Raw genomic sequence first — 15,307 nt, 5'->3', positions numbered from 1 at the left:
TTTTTATTACTGTCTAATTATTGTCATTATCACTGGACACTCCTTGTGAAGAACTCAGAAGTTCTGGTTACAAAACAGACTGACCCAACTCGCTTTCCCATCAGTCATCTTTGTATTTACGTACTGCCAATTTGTTCCTCTGGGGAAAATTCTTCTTCAAGCAGTTCTGCAAGACTCAGGGTCAAAATGAAAACCCAGGGGAGTAACTTTTCATTGCCAGCTGTGCACAGATGTGCCCCCCTGCACTGTCCTTGGCTTTCTGACTCACATTTCTCTGGTGGCAGCTTAAGACCTTCACCTCTCCAAGTGGATAAGGAAATGGAACTCCTTCCACCCACAGGCTCCAGCTTTATGAGCCTCAAATAGCATTTTGGACAGTCAGGCCTTGATATTCATATGCAATAAGCTGGCTGCAGTTTGTGGCTTTTTGACCCAGAAAAAGAAAATGCTCTTCCTCTAATAGCAAATATTTAGCTTCAATCCCCTTTCTTTTAATTTGGTACTCATTTACCCATTCCAACCCTGCCATGCTGGTGTTATTAGAGTGCTTAATTTTTAAAGCACTTGAGGTAATAACTAGATCATGGCTAAAAAAAAAATTACACTGGCTGGGCTCTGCTGGTACAGCCCCATCCACTTGACTGCTTCAAAAGAACAAAACAGATGCAACAGGACAGAATTTAACTCCATTGCTTAACAAGAGTATTAAAAGCTTCAGTTTGTGGTGTTTTTTTTCCTTTAAATTTCATATTAACCAGGTGCATTGCTTCATTTGAAACTTCTTTCTTCTGTCTGGCATAAAAGCCTACTCTCTAAAGCTCAGCAGGAGCACAGGTCCATTCTCATTTACCCAGGAACCTGATCACTGCATATTCAATCTTCTCCTCACTTTTGTAGCAGATGCTCTGCAATTATAAACAACATTTGTCATTACTCTAAACATGCGAAGCCGGAAGAAATATGATTCTTACACAAAAGATGCAGGCTGTACATACTAGAGGAGAGGCAGATGGTAAATTAGCTTGTAAAGCCAAGGTCTCTGCCCTTTATTTTTATTTGGAACAGATACATTAAAAAAAAAAAAAAAAACAACCTGAACAAACAAGTGGTTACCTCTTCAGCTATTATGTAATTCCATGTAGTTCTGCCTGGTAAGAATCTGGATGGCTTTATCCCTGTACCTTCTGAAGAAAATTAAGTCTGCAGAGTGCATCTGTTTCCCCCACAAATCAGCAGAGCCTAAATGAGCTGTAAATGGGAGCAGAAACCCAGCAGTGACAAGAAAGAAGGTCCAGTGAGGACCTGCAGCCACATTACAGCACATGTCTCCAGCCACACCATTTCCTAGACAGAATTGTTCTGTCCTCGTTCCAGAGGCACTTACACAGGACTAGTCCTGCTGTGTTTTATACCACCACTCACATTCAGATCAAATATTCTCTCTGAAATCTTATTTTCTAAGCAACAAAGTGCCCAAAGGCCAAATTAAACTCAAACATCTGCACCAAAGCACAGAATTCACAAGGGAGCAGGTTTCAAAATAATCATTAATGGGATATTTCATCAGGTCTCCTCCCAGTTACTTGTGGGAAGTTACTGAGGTTCAGTTACTGAAAACAACCCAAACTGTTTGGCCTCCTCTGTCTGTGCTGTTACCCTTCTCCATCATACTTGGGGATGAACAACTAAAAGAATTGAAAAGGGCAGTAATTCTTCCATACATGGGGTATTATGTATTCCTCTTGTGAATCTGGTGAAAAAGTGAGTACATTTGGACAATTTGGGGACCCTCAGCTTTTCCATTTCCAAATGGACTTTGATATCAAGAAGAAGATGTCTGTTAAAGCTTGGTCCTGGGATTGATAAGGAACACTCTGCCAGTCCTAGGGACTAAGCTTCTGCATGTAAATTACTTTCACAGAAGAAAACTAAATTTTCCACACGGTAAGTAACAGCTTGTGGATTTGTTGTCCTTCTGTACCAGTGGTGCTAACCAAAAACTGCTGGCTGCTGGGTCCAAAGCTGGAACAGTGGACTGGCAGTCTGCAATCTGAACCACCAACACCTCAGCATCTTACTCTCCCAAGGCTTTTGATAAGAGATAAAAGGCCTTGTGCAGAAGTTTCTGATACAAGGTTTGGCAATATTAATTGCATGTGATTTCCTTTAGAAGGATTACCTTAAAAAAAGGGGGCATTTTGTCATCTGATATTGATGTCATGTTTCAACAAGGCATTTTATTAAAGCTCTTAAATAAAAGAATCCCACCAGAAAGTAGGTGGCCAATTCTCTCAGATGTCTGCAGCAAAGGAAGAGACTCTGGGCATGATGACCCAAACTCCCAATTTATTTTTGATAAAAACTCGGTCTTTTGTAAGATCCATGTCCTTCTGCACCTCTCCAGATGCAAGTCACAAAGGTTCTAGGGTTAAAGCATCACTGGCTAATTTAGGTTTTGCCTCAAGGAATGAACACCCACCTTTCAGTTTGCAACACTTTAATTATAAATCCAAATCAGTTCATTCCCACGTGCTAACCATGTAAATTTTGCCGGGGATCTCCTTGCATGTTGTTTCTTGTAAGTCTTGCCTTGTTATTTTAATAATAAGAACAAGCACAGTGTTCTAATAGAAGTCAAAGTTATCCATCCAAAGGTAAAAGGGTGCAGATGTGAATTATAATGCAGCTGAGTTGAGTGAGGGCCTGCCACATTCTTAGTGTCATGTTCTGACTGTATCCACAGTTTACCTACAAGAATAATGCTACAGGGAAGTGTGAGAAGCAAACAATTTCTCAGAGGATACAGAACTGAACTGTGAGATATTAAATCCCCATAGAACAAAAGTCTGCCCTAAAGAGCTGGTAAGCTCAGACCCTAAGGACTTCCAGAAGGCACTTTCCAAAATGGCGTGAAAGTGCACAACAAAAAATCAACTTCAGCAGCATTTTTACTCAAGTTAGCTTCTACTTTTGTCTGCTCTTGTGATTTCTCATTCCTTTTAGTGAGGCTGTGGAAAACCCTGATCAACCATGTGATGTCTGAAGTCTCCAATTGCAAAATGCCTCTTGCTTCATCTTTCCTCAGCCTTCAGATGGATCTCCAGACTACAGAAACAAAGTCTACTTTGAAATGTGACAAAAGTACACCCAGATGCTGGGGCATGCTGTCTCCTCAACACCTCGAGCAGGGCATGACCACCTATGGGCAGAGGATGAATAATTTCATTAAATCCCACTCAGCATACAGCAAATTGTAGTGGAAAGGTGTCAGGGTGAGTTACAGACAGCCCCCAACATTTTTCGGAGAGATGGAAGCAGCAAAGACCAGAGCTCAGACTCCCAATAACTCACTGTAACCACTTCCTGGCATTTGAATTCCAGAATTCCAGAATGCTAAAACATCCTTCTTCAGCCACAAGCTTTCACAGGACCAGTTAACAAAATTCATTGTATCAGAACATTAGCTAGAATGAAAAATAGCAAGGTCATTGTAATGTTTAGGTTTAATAAACAATACAGCAAAGAGAAAGATGATGTTCTGCTTTAAGACTCAGTGACCAAAATGGACTGAGTCAAACTCAAGGCACATTTCTAAAAAAGCTCCAGAAACAAAAAAAAAAAAAAAAAAAAAAAAAAAAAAAAAAAAAAAAAAAAAAAAAAATCCAAAACAAAACAAAAAAAAAACCTCCAAACAAACAAAAAAAGACTCCAAACCCCAACAAAAACAATCCCAAAATAACAATGGATTCTGCTTGAAGGAAAACAAGCAATGCTGAAGTAAGGACATGCTCAGCTGGGAAACAGTAGAAGGATCAGACAAAGGGGCTGACCAAGATTTGTTCCAAATAACCTCTATTTTACAGAACACATGCAAGAGGACACTGGGAAGAGTTATTTATCACTTAATAAAACACTGTGAACTATTCCAGTAAGAGCAACTACTCAATATATTTTTACCATCTTGAAACAGCTTAAGTATTAAAAACTACACAGATTTTATCAAGGTTAATACATGAGCTTAGAAACCCTCTGCTAAAACATCATGCCTAATTTTAATTAATTTTGCCAACACTTTAAGCCACTGAAAAGGAATCTACACAATATTTGCCTAAAAAGCCTTTTACCAGTATGGCAGTTGGTTTCAACTGCCCTAATTTGTTTATTCTTCCCAACATATGGATCTTAATTTGCACAAGAGATGAAGACAAAGCAGGAAAAAATGGTCGAGAACAATACAACCCATCTGTCAGAGAGAGGCGAGAGGAAAAAAAAATGAAAGAAAAAAAAAGGAAGAAAGAAAAAAGAAAAGAAAAACCTCTCTCGCAAAGTGGGTTTTTGCTCGCTCCTGTTGTGCATCTTTCCCTCCCTCCTCCCCATCTTAGCAACAGAGCCTGGAGCAGCCAACCAGGCAGGCGCGCATCCCGCCGGGTTACTGCAGTGCATCGCCCGGCAGTAACCGCGCCGGGCGCGCCCGGGCGGGCATGCGGCACCTCCACCGCACTGCACCTGCCCCAGCAACACCGGCTTTTTCCGACTCCCCCAGCACGGATTAGCACATCATTTAGGCCAAATCCTCCCCTCCCGACACCCCCCCCCCCACCCCGCCTCTCCTCTGTTTCGTTTGGGTATCTCCGGAGGGGATGGGAGAGGGGGGTGTGCGAGATCTTTTCAATGAAGTCATAGAGAGGATGCTGAAAAAAAAAAATAAAAAATAAAGCTCTCAACTAAATAAAAAGAAAGGGGTCTGTCCGAGTGTGTGTACCAGAGCTAATTCCTAAGACAGCACCGAAGCAAATCAGCAAAGCCCAGCCTGTTTAAATCTCTGCTGATGGTTTGACAGCGGTGAAGTTTCCATCTTCTGCAGGGAACGCTATTAACATAACATGCAGCGCTCGGAGCCGGAAGGCAGGGATCGCGCTGTTCTGATGACACTATCTCGGGCTGTGACGGCCACTTTTGGCCTTCCATGAATACCAAACAACCTGCCAAGGGCTCCGTGTTCCCCCCTCGGACACCTCGGAGCCATCCTGAACGCGCCCGGTCCTTCATTCCCCTCCTGCCGCTCAAAGCTGCGGAACAACCTTGACAGCAAAGACAGCAGCAGCTCTCCGCTTTGCTTCCACGGGGTTTGAGCCATCAGAACAAACCCAAAATAACAAGAAATGTCGCGTTTTCTGCTGAGCATGAGTTTCTGTACCCAAAATCCCCGGCTGCACTGTGCCCTGCTGGAGCCCGTTCCCTCAGAGGTTACTCCAGACCAAATCCTACCAGAACTTGCACTCGAACGCAGCACAAGTGACTCATTACAGTCCTAAAAATAACAACGGAGAAATTTCCAACTAAAACGTTGCCTAATTAACCATGAATACTGAGAAGTGTGAGAGGGAAAAAAAAACAACAAACCAATCCCTGAGTTGTTGTGGTGTTTCTCAAGCAATTTTATTACTACTTTCTTACTGGATGCACTCACTTCTATAGGCAGAATATTTCCATTTCCATCCTATATTATAGCAAACCCACCTAGAAACAATAAAACAAATGTCCTTTCATGGCTATATAGAATGTATGTACCTTTTTAAAGTAAAGCTAAATGACTTTGACCTAGATAGAAAGCTCCAAAGTACTTTTCATGCCCCCTTTGTATAGTTAATTCATCCCCAAACCACAATTCAGATTATTTCATGGTGCTTTTAACAAAAATGACAGAAACCCGAGGCACTGACTTTTCTACCAAATCCTCTTGCAAACAGTTTTCAGGAGTCCTAGTACAAAAACCTACACATCTATCATTTTTCTATGAACTGGTAAAACCAATCTCTGTGTTCATGTGATTTACATTTCAAACTGCAGTTTAAACATACAGCTCAGAAGCCAAGACCCACTTCTATCTCCTTCTCAGCCCTTAGATAAATGGCTTTGTGACAAGACAGTGAAACTTTGGGCATGTTTTGTTCCAAAGCTCTGCAGATCTTGCTTTTCACATTTAAGGATCCACACTGGATCTAACACAGGACTCTTTATTTTCCCCTCCAAGCCAGCTGGGTACCTCATCCTAAAAGAAAGGAGAAGTATCCCAGGACTAAGCAGCCCTACTATTTCTAATAAATGTGCTGGAGTTCCCTTTTTTCTGGCTTTGCCAGCCCATCTTAACCTCACAAGAGTTCCACCAGGGGCCCTGGGGTTTTCTGAAATCATGAACCTCGCTGACCCACAGGAAACCCCCAGGACATGCTTGAACATAGCCTGGATTCAAAGACTGAGACACATTTTCAGTTCTGGAAGATTCTTAACCTCACAAGTCACTGAAAAAATCCCTTTCCTTCAAACCTGAAGGAATAGTTGTTTCTACCTGTTGGCCAATTCCCTAAAAGCTTTATGGGGAAAATGCCAAAGTCAACCGAGACCTTCTGAAACTTTTACCTCTTTAACCTTTCCCAAATTCCCGTATTGGCAACAGCTCCTACTGAATGGAATGGGTCAGATACAGCAGCTCTGATCAAGCACTGACCTGCCATATTCCTTCCCTGTTAATCCCACTGACCTCAGGGGAAATTACAGCAGGAATTAATCAGCTCCAGAGTCCCACCAATCTCTGCTATGAGTCTGATAAAACCTCATAAGGAGAGCAGCATTTATCATATAAACCTCAGAATCAAAATGCCCCTCCTTATATTTAAAGAGAAAATGGTATTTAATTGTTTAATTAAGCAGTTTAAGGCTGAGACAAAAATCAATGACAAATTCCAATTCGAAGTCTACTATGGCTTTTTTAGCTTCTTTGTTGTTGACAAGCAATGCAAATTCACCTTTCTTTGGGCTTTTAATGAAAAATAAAAGACATGACATACCATGAGTTGCATTGTCTGAACAATCAAGCTAAGTACAGAACACAATGGCAGCACTACTAATTATTCCTCCTTCTGCTAATTTAAAGCCTAACCTTAACATTACTTTGCAATGCCATTTTTACTGAAGGGAATTGCTCTTCAGTCGAATTCCTGTCCAACATGCTGGCACAAATTGTCTTTGCAAGGAATCTGTACTTCTGCCTTTGTGATCCAACACTCTTGAAAGGTTTTAACTAATTCATTACAGTCATAGAGAATGATGTAGAAATAGTAAATTTTCTTTTTTAAGCTCCATTTCAGAATAGAAACACCATTAATTGAAAGACTTTTTTGAAACAGCATTTCTTATCTCTTCCTACCACAACCAGCACCCAAGAACAATGTGAACTGAGAGACACCTCCTTTGTTTTTTTCCCCAGCATATTTTCTGCTACTCTTCTCATAAAAAGTGAATTCAAATATTTCACATTACAGCAATGAGAGAGACTTTTAGCACAGGGAACCCACAAGGAGTGCTGAACTGCAGCAACCACCAGCTTTTGGAGGCACAATATTGCCCTTCTCTCGGGCACTGCAAAGTCCCGGTTTCCCACTGGAACAGAAACCGGTGTAAGGTGTTCAGAATAGTTTTATATATAATGCACTCAGCTACAAATCCACCAGGTTTGAACAGAGATATCCCAAACTGCACACAAAAAACTTCTACTTGAAAAACCCCTAAAACAACTCAAAGAATCTGAACTGTTTGGTTCCTACCTTCATTGAGGACTATTAAAGCAGTTTGGTTTTCTATTTCTCTAATGGAAAATCTTTTCTTTTAAAACCAATATATTGAGCCAGTCCCTGGAGGAGGGAACGTGGCTGGGAGGAAAGTTTGGTTCTAGAAGGTTTCTATAATCTGACCAGCAACTCACTGAAACACTGGAGGAAGAGACCTTTGGAGGTCGCCTGGCCCAGCCTTCTACTCAAAGCAAGACAACCACCAGCTCCAGACCAGATCAGCAGCTCAGCCACATGTCCCACACTCCCTGTGATGGAGAAAGCCCCACTGTCCCTTGGTGACACATCCCAGTGCTGCAGCTGGGGAACAGGAATTTCTTTCCTGGTGTCCACTCTAAACCACCCAAACTGCAATGTGTGGCCATGGGCTCATGTTATTTATCATCTGGCGCTATTGGCAGGAGCAGCCCAGACTCTTCAGCTGCTCTTTGTAGGTCCCCTGAACCATTTTTTTACCCCTTTGACAGACCCTTTCCAGCTTCATATCTCTGTTGATATGAAGCACCCAAAACTGACAGAATATTCCAGCTGTGCTCTCACTGATGAGGAGAAGGGTAAGGACTTGCCTCCAGCTGGGAACGGCCTCAGCCACAGTATGTGATTCACCTTCCTGGCTGTGAGAGCACCCTTTGGCTCATGGGCACTTGGCACTGGGTGCAGGCCTCCCAGGTCTGTGTCAGCTCCTTGGCAAGCAGAGGAGAGCCAAGCCCTGGTGGCAGACAGCAGCTCAGCCGTGCTGAGCCTGTCCTTGGTGGTCCCAGGAATGACACACGGTGTGAGACCAGCTGAGGAGGATCTGAACCCCTCCACACAGCCAGCCAGGAAAATTCAATCTCCTCTTTCAAATCCAAATGTGGTGACACAGTCATAACCATACCCCAGAGCTAAATACCCTCACAGGTCATTTTCAGCAGCAGGACTTTTTGCCAGGACATTGTTTTGTTCAAGCCAAGTCACCCAGGCATGTCAGAAAATTTGAACAGAGGTTTTGGGTATAGAACCCCTCAATCAATTCTGGTCAGTGAGAAAGAGACTCAGTTAGAAATCTCAAGCTTTTAAACCTTAAATGAGACATTTTGGCATAGCTCCATTTCTTGGAGGACAAAAAAAAAAAAAAAACTTCAGTGTTTTGTGTTCATTCTGATAAGATAAAGAATAATTTTGAATGTACCAAAGTTGCTGCCAAACCAAGTTGTTCTTCTATGGACAATGTGGCTCCATGCAATTTTAGCAAGTAATTAAAAGAAGGCCAGTGGGTCTACATACAGTTTTGATGTTGAAAAACCCATTAAAGCATGAAATCTGCAGATCTTTCAACAAATGAATAATTGTATGCGCAGCCTGTCCGTATACAGTAGCACTTTCATGGCAACAGCTCCAGAGCTTTTCATACCACACATTTTTAGACTATTGAAGCCTTGGTGTTGTGATAATGATACAATTTACAGACAGCAGCCAAGTACTTGGTGAAACAATTTCAAGTGGAACCTTTAAGCCAGTGGATTTATAGTTTCAGGGCCAGTGCTGATATCAAGTATGCCTCAGGTGAGGGCTGCACTGGCAGGACCTTATCTCTAAAAAGAACTAAAGCACACAACCATACCAATTTACATTTCTGGGAGAGAGTTCCTCAAGCAAAGGCAATTATGCCATTTAGTACACAAATTTCTCCTGAAGATTTCAATTTTTTTTCTCTTGGGCATACTTCTTTTCACTGGCAGGAATTTACTGCACGACCTAGTTTTCCTTTCAGAGAGGACTAGTCACACACACCAAAAAAACCCCCAAAAAAACCAAAAAACTCTCTAGGAAACACATGGTTACACAAAGCAAATGAAGGCATGAAAGGAAATGATGCCAAGCGGAGGAGAAAGGACAGAATCACCTTTTAGAACTGGAATCAACCAAGAACCTGTAGAGAAGAGAGCTGAATAATCCCTTCTTACTCCACACTTCTCTTCCTTGAGAAGTGCCCAATATCTACCATTTTGGTGCTCTGTCTTGCAGACTGTGAACTCTTTGCAGTGTGTCTCAGCAAAGGAGCTACCGAAAGAGCATCCTGGTCCTTGACTGAACCTCAGGATGCAGTCCCAGCAAGAGCCAGTGATTTCATCACAGAAATTATAAGCTTTGAGAGACCCATCTAAGCTGTAGAGAAACCTGTAGCTCACAGCATTTCTTTCCAAACACAGCCTTTAAAGAAAACAGTTTTTATCCTGGTGTCTACTGCCTTCTGAAATTCTGAGATACTCGCTGTTCTGAAAGAGTACTGAAAAAACAACCATTTCACAAAACAGCCAACTGCAGGAGTAAAAAAACAAAGCCTCCTCACTTCCCCCACCCCCATCTTTAAACTCCTGCATGCTCTACCCACCCTCAACAATAAATTGTAGACAGGCAAGATCACAGGACAGATATTTGGCAGCACAGCAATACTATATTTGCTTCAGATCCTTAAGAATTGGGAGGCAGAAATAAGCAGTTGTATGAACTGCTGCATCTACAGCTTCTTGTGGATGAAACCTTGTTTTCCTCACCTTTCTTTCTCCACCATGGCCCTTCCTGGATAGAGTAGGACAGTTCTTTAAACTCAATGTTCACAGCTGGCCTGCGGGGAAGGTAGGAAAACCTGTGAGCTTCTGTCAGAGCATTGTCCACTTTTTTTAAGTGTCCATTGATGAGTCGAATGTCCTGGGTGTCTGTGCCATTGGAGACCACCTCGTCCACCGAAACACACACAGACTTTGGCTCGGCCATGGTGCAACCAGAACTGCTGCCACCCTGCAGGAAATTGGAGAAAGTTCACAGACTTTTGTTTAGGAGCATGTTTCAAAACCTTCTGCACCAGAGGAATTATTCTTTAAATAGCACAAAAACCCAGCGTTGTAATGCGCTGAAAGGTGAAAAAGGAGTAAAATAAAGCAATCTTTTGTTTGTTCTTTTGCCTGAGCCTTGACAGAAGAGGTAAAAGAGCTCTTGCAGCACATATAGTTCCTTCAGCACTAGTTTTTCTTTCAGATCTTGCACCAGATTAATACATTTATAAGTTCAGTTCCCATTGTATTTGGTTTCTCATGCACTTAAGGAATTTGGTTCTAGTTACGCTGATTCAAGAACTTGGGACAGAGCTGAAGGGGGAAGGGATCTGGCTGAACAATTTTTTTTGCAGACATTTGAAAAGACAGCCACTCAAAGTGTCCAAGAGCTCTTGTTCCTCTGGATCAGCCTATGCTTCTGTAAAGGTGAAATTATATTTCTGATAATTTCCAATGTACTGTTTCATGCCTTATTTTCTCCTGCACTGATAGTTCTGGAGAGTTTGCAACCTGGGACGACAGTACAAGATCTCTTCTGGAGGTATTTTAGGAAAGTACAATGCTTTGCACCCAAAATCCTTGAGTGCTTTCCATGCTTGATAGTGATAACTAATGGAAATCTTATCAGCTACATGAACACACAAAGCCTGCTCCAGTTCTTGCACCGCTGACACTGTAAGGTCAATGTCCTGTGCTCACAGCCATCCCTCTTGCTACATTTTGCCTATTACAGCACTCTGTGCAATTCCACTTGGCCCTTTTTTGACTAAACCTCCTTCCCCTCCCCTCCTGGCCATGACAACGGCCTTCCACCCACCTTTCTCTTCTTTTTTTTTATTATAAGTACAAAATTTGGAATTTTTTTTCCATTCCTTTTACCTCTATAGGTGTCTTGCACCAATATGAGCAGGATGTGTGTAAGCTCAAAATAAAAACAGTCATGAATTTTCTTCAGCTAATCAGAATTTTGAACAGTTCAGAGGCTGTTCGCTGTCACCTGTTGTTTGGTGGATGTCATAAGCAGAGCCAAACATCTGCACAGTTGTCTATTAGGAAATTTAGTATTTTTAATGCAGATTTGTATTTAAAGGACTTCTGTAGATGGCTTAAGTGCCAGGCTTTCCATGCTGACACATTATACAAACTTATCTCTTGGAAAGCAGATGTGCTGCACTACTTTTCAATGCATGAACACAAACAGAGCTGCAGATCTTGCCACTGTTTCCCTCTATTTGTCTAATTCAACTAAGAAGTGACACTGCCTCCTCTTGCCTGTGCCACTTCCTTTTCCCTCTCATGGTTCCTGGTCTTCCCATCTTTGCTGTAACAGCAGCCCAGCTCAGATCAGTCACTTGTCATGAATGCTGCCAGAAACCTCCAGTCCTACATAATCACTGATGGAAAAAAAAGTGCTCCTGCTTAACCACTCCATAGCTAGCATCTTCACATTCTTCACGCACAAGCTCCCAGTTCCGGATGAAAATAATCACCTCTGCTCACCACATTTTCTCAAGAAAGAGATTTTAATCATGCTCTCAACTTACTTAGAGGTCGGGTATCCAGTAACACTTACTGTCAAATTCTTAAATAGTTGACTGCCATGGTATGTAATTTGAACATAACAAGAGTAATGTGAAACATCTTAGAGCTCAACAATTAAAGCAGGGGAACTTCCCTAAAAACTAAGAGAAGGCGAGTTAACAATATTCTTCCCCGAATGTTTTCAAGGTTGACTTTGGCACTCATAATCTGTTTTGTTCCAAGGAACCACTGGGGACTTTCACACAATCAGAGGGAATATCCAAAAATGAACTGAATGAGCAGGTCACCTTGATTATTCAGGTGACAGTGAGAGCTTCTCCAGCTTAGATCGATTCAAAAAGAAATATCCTTTGGACAAGACGCTTGCCTCTGACTATTCAATCATCCGAGAGTATGAAGCCAAAGACTTTTGTTACTGGGACATTAAACAATTTCAGTCACTCTGTGGACCGAACTGCCTGTTCACACACCTGCAGGGACCACCCGCTATGGGGGAGGATCGCCCCGAGCAACTGGGATGATCCAAACGCCTCCCGGTATCGGGATCACCTTCGCTTGGAAAAAGCTGGGCAATCCCGTGACTACGACAGCCACAGACTTAGCCAAGCCGTGCGTAAGGCACAGACACACCTGAACCCCCTGTGTACCTGCTCCAACACCTGCAGCGCGCTCTCTTCTCCGCTGCCACCCCCCAGCGATGCCCCAGCCCCGCACCGAGCCCTGCGCGCCGGGCACGGCGAGCGGCCGCTCCGCAGGACCGCGCTCACCTCTCAGCTGCTTTGGGGCACTTTGGGCTATTTCCCATGGAGTTTGATGGAGCCGCTGAGGAGCCGGGCCGCTCCCGGCGCCCGGCAGGGACGGCAGCGCCCGCCCGGTCGCGGCGGCAGGACGGTCCCGCGGGCTCTGCCCGCTCCGTCCCCCCCGGCCCCGGGTGTTATGCAAAGGTTACGGTCCCTCCGCAAATCCTCTGGGAAGCCGGCGGGGCGCAGCGGCGCAGGGAGCATGCTCGGCGATAATCCCCCCGCCTTAGCTACAGACAGAGGTAACCAGCGGTCAAGTCCCGCCGTGCGCCGCCGGCCGCTCGCACACTCGCATCCTTCATCCCGCATTTTTCATCCCGCATCCCTCACCCTGCATCCCGCATCTCGCATCCCTCAGCCCCCGTCCTGCCCCCCGCAGCCCCGGGCGCACCATCCGACCCTGCTTTTCCCTCGGGAAGCGTCTCGGGATGTCCCCGCGGAGCCCTCGCTCCATCTCCGTCCCCCAGCCCCGCACCTCGCCCCTCGCCCGACGCTCGCCGCGGCCCTGCGGAGGCAAGGCAGGGCGAGCCTTACCAAAGCGCTGCCCAGGGAGAAAGCCGCCATCAGACATGCCATGTGCACCGCTGCCCGCCCGGCTGCTGGCGGAGGAGCCCTCCAGTCCTGCCTCTCCGCCCCGACTGGCTGCGGGAGGCGGGCGGGCCGGGATGGAGCTGGGGCCGCCCCCGCCCCGGCCCGCCCCCACCGGGGATGGGGAGAGCGGCGGGGTCGGGGCACCTCTCGGCACTGGGAAAGGTGGGCAGCGTGTCCCCAACCCGCTGGTGGCCGTGGTTCTCGCTCTGCCCAAACACGCGGCAGACGCTCGTCCCGAGGACTGGGGCACCAAAGGTCGCTCGCCGGGACAAAATGAGGAGGGCAGTCAGCATTGTCCCCACGCTCCAGGCAGGGACAAGCTTCCTAAAGAGCTCCCCGTGGCTTTCCCTGAGGAAAGGGGGAGTAGAAGCACCATCCATCCCATCTTCATGAGAACGAGACAGCTCTTCTGGCTCTGGGACCCCTACCCACTGATTTGTGAGCAAGCCATTGTAGTTCAGGAATGGAGAGGGAGGAAAGTTGTCGCCGAGTCACCCTTCATTTACTCCTCCATTCATTTACTCCCCACACCAAAGACCTGCATTTCAGCGAGGTCACACAATCACTAAATCACAGAATGGTCAGGCTGGAAGGGACCACAGTGGGTCACCAGGTCCAACCCCCCTGCTCCAGCAGGGCCATCCCAGAGAACATGGCACAGGGTTGTGTCCAGATGGTTCTGGAATATCTCCAGTGAAGGACACTCCACACCCTCTCTGGACAATGTGTCCAGTGCTCGGTCACTGCTGAGGAAAGTTCTTCCTCATGTTCAGGTGGAATTTCCTGGGCATCAGTACTGCCCATTCCTCTTGTCTGGGCACCACAGAGCAGAGCAGACTCATCCTCTGACACCTCCCTTCGGACACTGAGGTGCTCACAGTGGTGCACACATGGCATTAGGGCTGTGCTGGCTCTGCTGGCTTGATTCTGGTTCTGTGACTAGGCTTGGAGATGGATTCATTGGCTGTACTACCTAGGGACAAAAAGCTCTGCCCCAAGAAGCCAGATGCTGAAAAATCCACCAGCCATCTGAGTGTTCCCATTCCTGCTGGGACTGTTTTAGGTGTGTGCTGAGGGTCTCTCTCAGTTCCTCTGGAAGCAGCAGAAAGTGGGGATAAAATACAGCAGTGGTCTGAGAAATGGTTTCAAAGCAACTACCAAACATGACATACAGGAGTTCATAATCTGAGAGGAATCTTCTAATCAGGGAGCTTCCCAGAGTGGTTGGAACTCGTGTAGCATTGCACAGGCTCGGGATAAGCCTGACAAAGCCCCTGGGAGGCAGGTAAGTACTTTATTCCTGTGTTTACCACAGGCAGCATGGCGCTGCAGGGAGGGAACTGCTGGCCAGAACATCTGTGCCAGGTCAAATGTGCTCCTTACCCTGCAGTGTCCCCCCGCCTGACAGTGGCTGCGAGATGGATGCACAAGCAAGTGCTTCTAGCACAGGGTTGGCTTCTATCAAATGTCTCCCTGATGCTCTCCCAGCCCACAGCTATTCTTGGCTCAAGGATTTCCTGACGTGATTGTCTCTCCAGAATGTGCTAATAACCCTCAGTGGGAATCTCTCCCATGAGGGAAGACTCCCCCTTGGAAATGTGCAAAATTCACCATCCACTGCAACCCGTGGCCGGGAGTAGTGTGGGGACTCTAAGCTCAGCCTTGGATTCAGTCCTTAGGTGTTGCAGAAAGTTATTCACTTATAACTCATTTATTGGGGAAGAAATATCTACCTGCTGTGGAATACCACTCAAACATGGATGGATCCATCCAGAAGTCCTCACTGAAGGCTTAAATTGTGTTTGAGTAGACATTTTAAAGACAATTATGACCCAATATTAAGAATAAAGAGAATTTATGATGCATTTTTCCAGTGAGGATCCCAGGGTTTTAGTTAACTTGATTTGGAGCATGTGTTTGTAGCACCTAC

General features: G+C 45.1%; 1 protein-coding gene across 3 annotated transcripts in view; it reads right to left on the bottom strand.

Moving 5' to 3' along the window:
* Positions 1-13,460, bottom strand: part of ABCG1 (ATP binding cassette subfamily G member 1) — a 54,000-nt gene extending 40,540 nt beyond the window's left edge. For all 3 annotated transcript variants that reach the window (XM_068179613.1, XM_068179610.1, XM_068179611.1), the window contains exons 1-2: positions 13,321-13,460; positions 10,166-10,409 (exon numbers count right to left, since the gene is read on the bottom strand). In XM_068179613.1, coding sequence (XP_068035714.1) covers positions 10,166-10,409; positions 13,321-13,362 — 286 coding nt within the window. In that variant the 5' untranslated portion in view covers positions 13,363-13,460. The remainder of the gene's footprint in view (positions 1-10,165; positions 10,410-13,320) is intronic.
* Positions 13,461-15,307: the final 1,847 nt, after the last annotated feature.

This window comes from Anomalospiza imberbis, chromosome 2, assembly GCF_031753505.1.
Source record: "Anomalospiza imberbis isolate Cuckoo-Finch-1a 21T00152 chromosome 2, ASM3175350v1, whole genome shotgun sequence".
Lineage (NCBI taxonomy): Eukaryota > Metazoa > Chordata > Aves > Passeriformes > Viduidae > Anomalospiza > Anomalospiza imberbis.
Note: the sequence above shows the minus strand (reverse complement) of the source record. Positions and strands in the feature narration are given on the sequence as shown.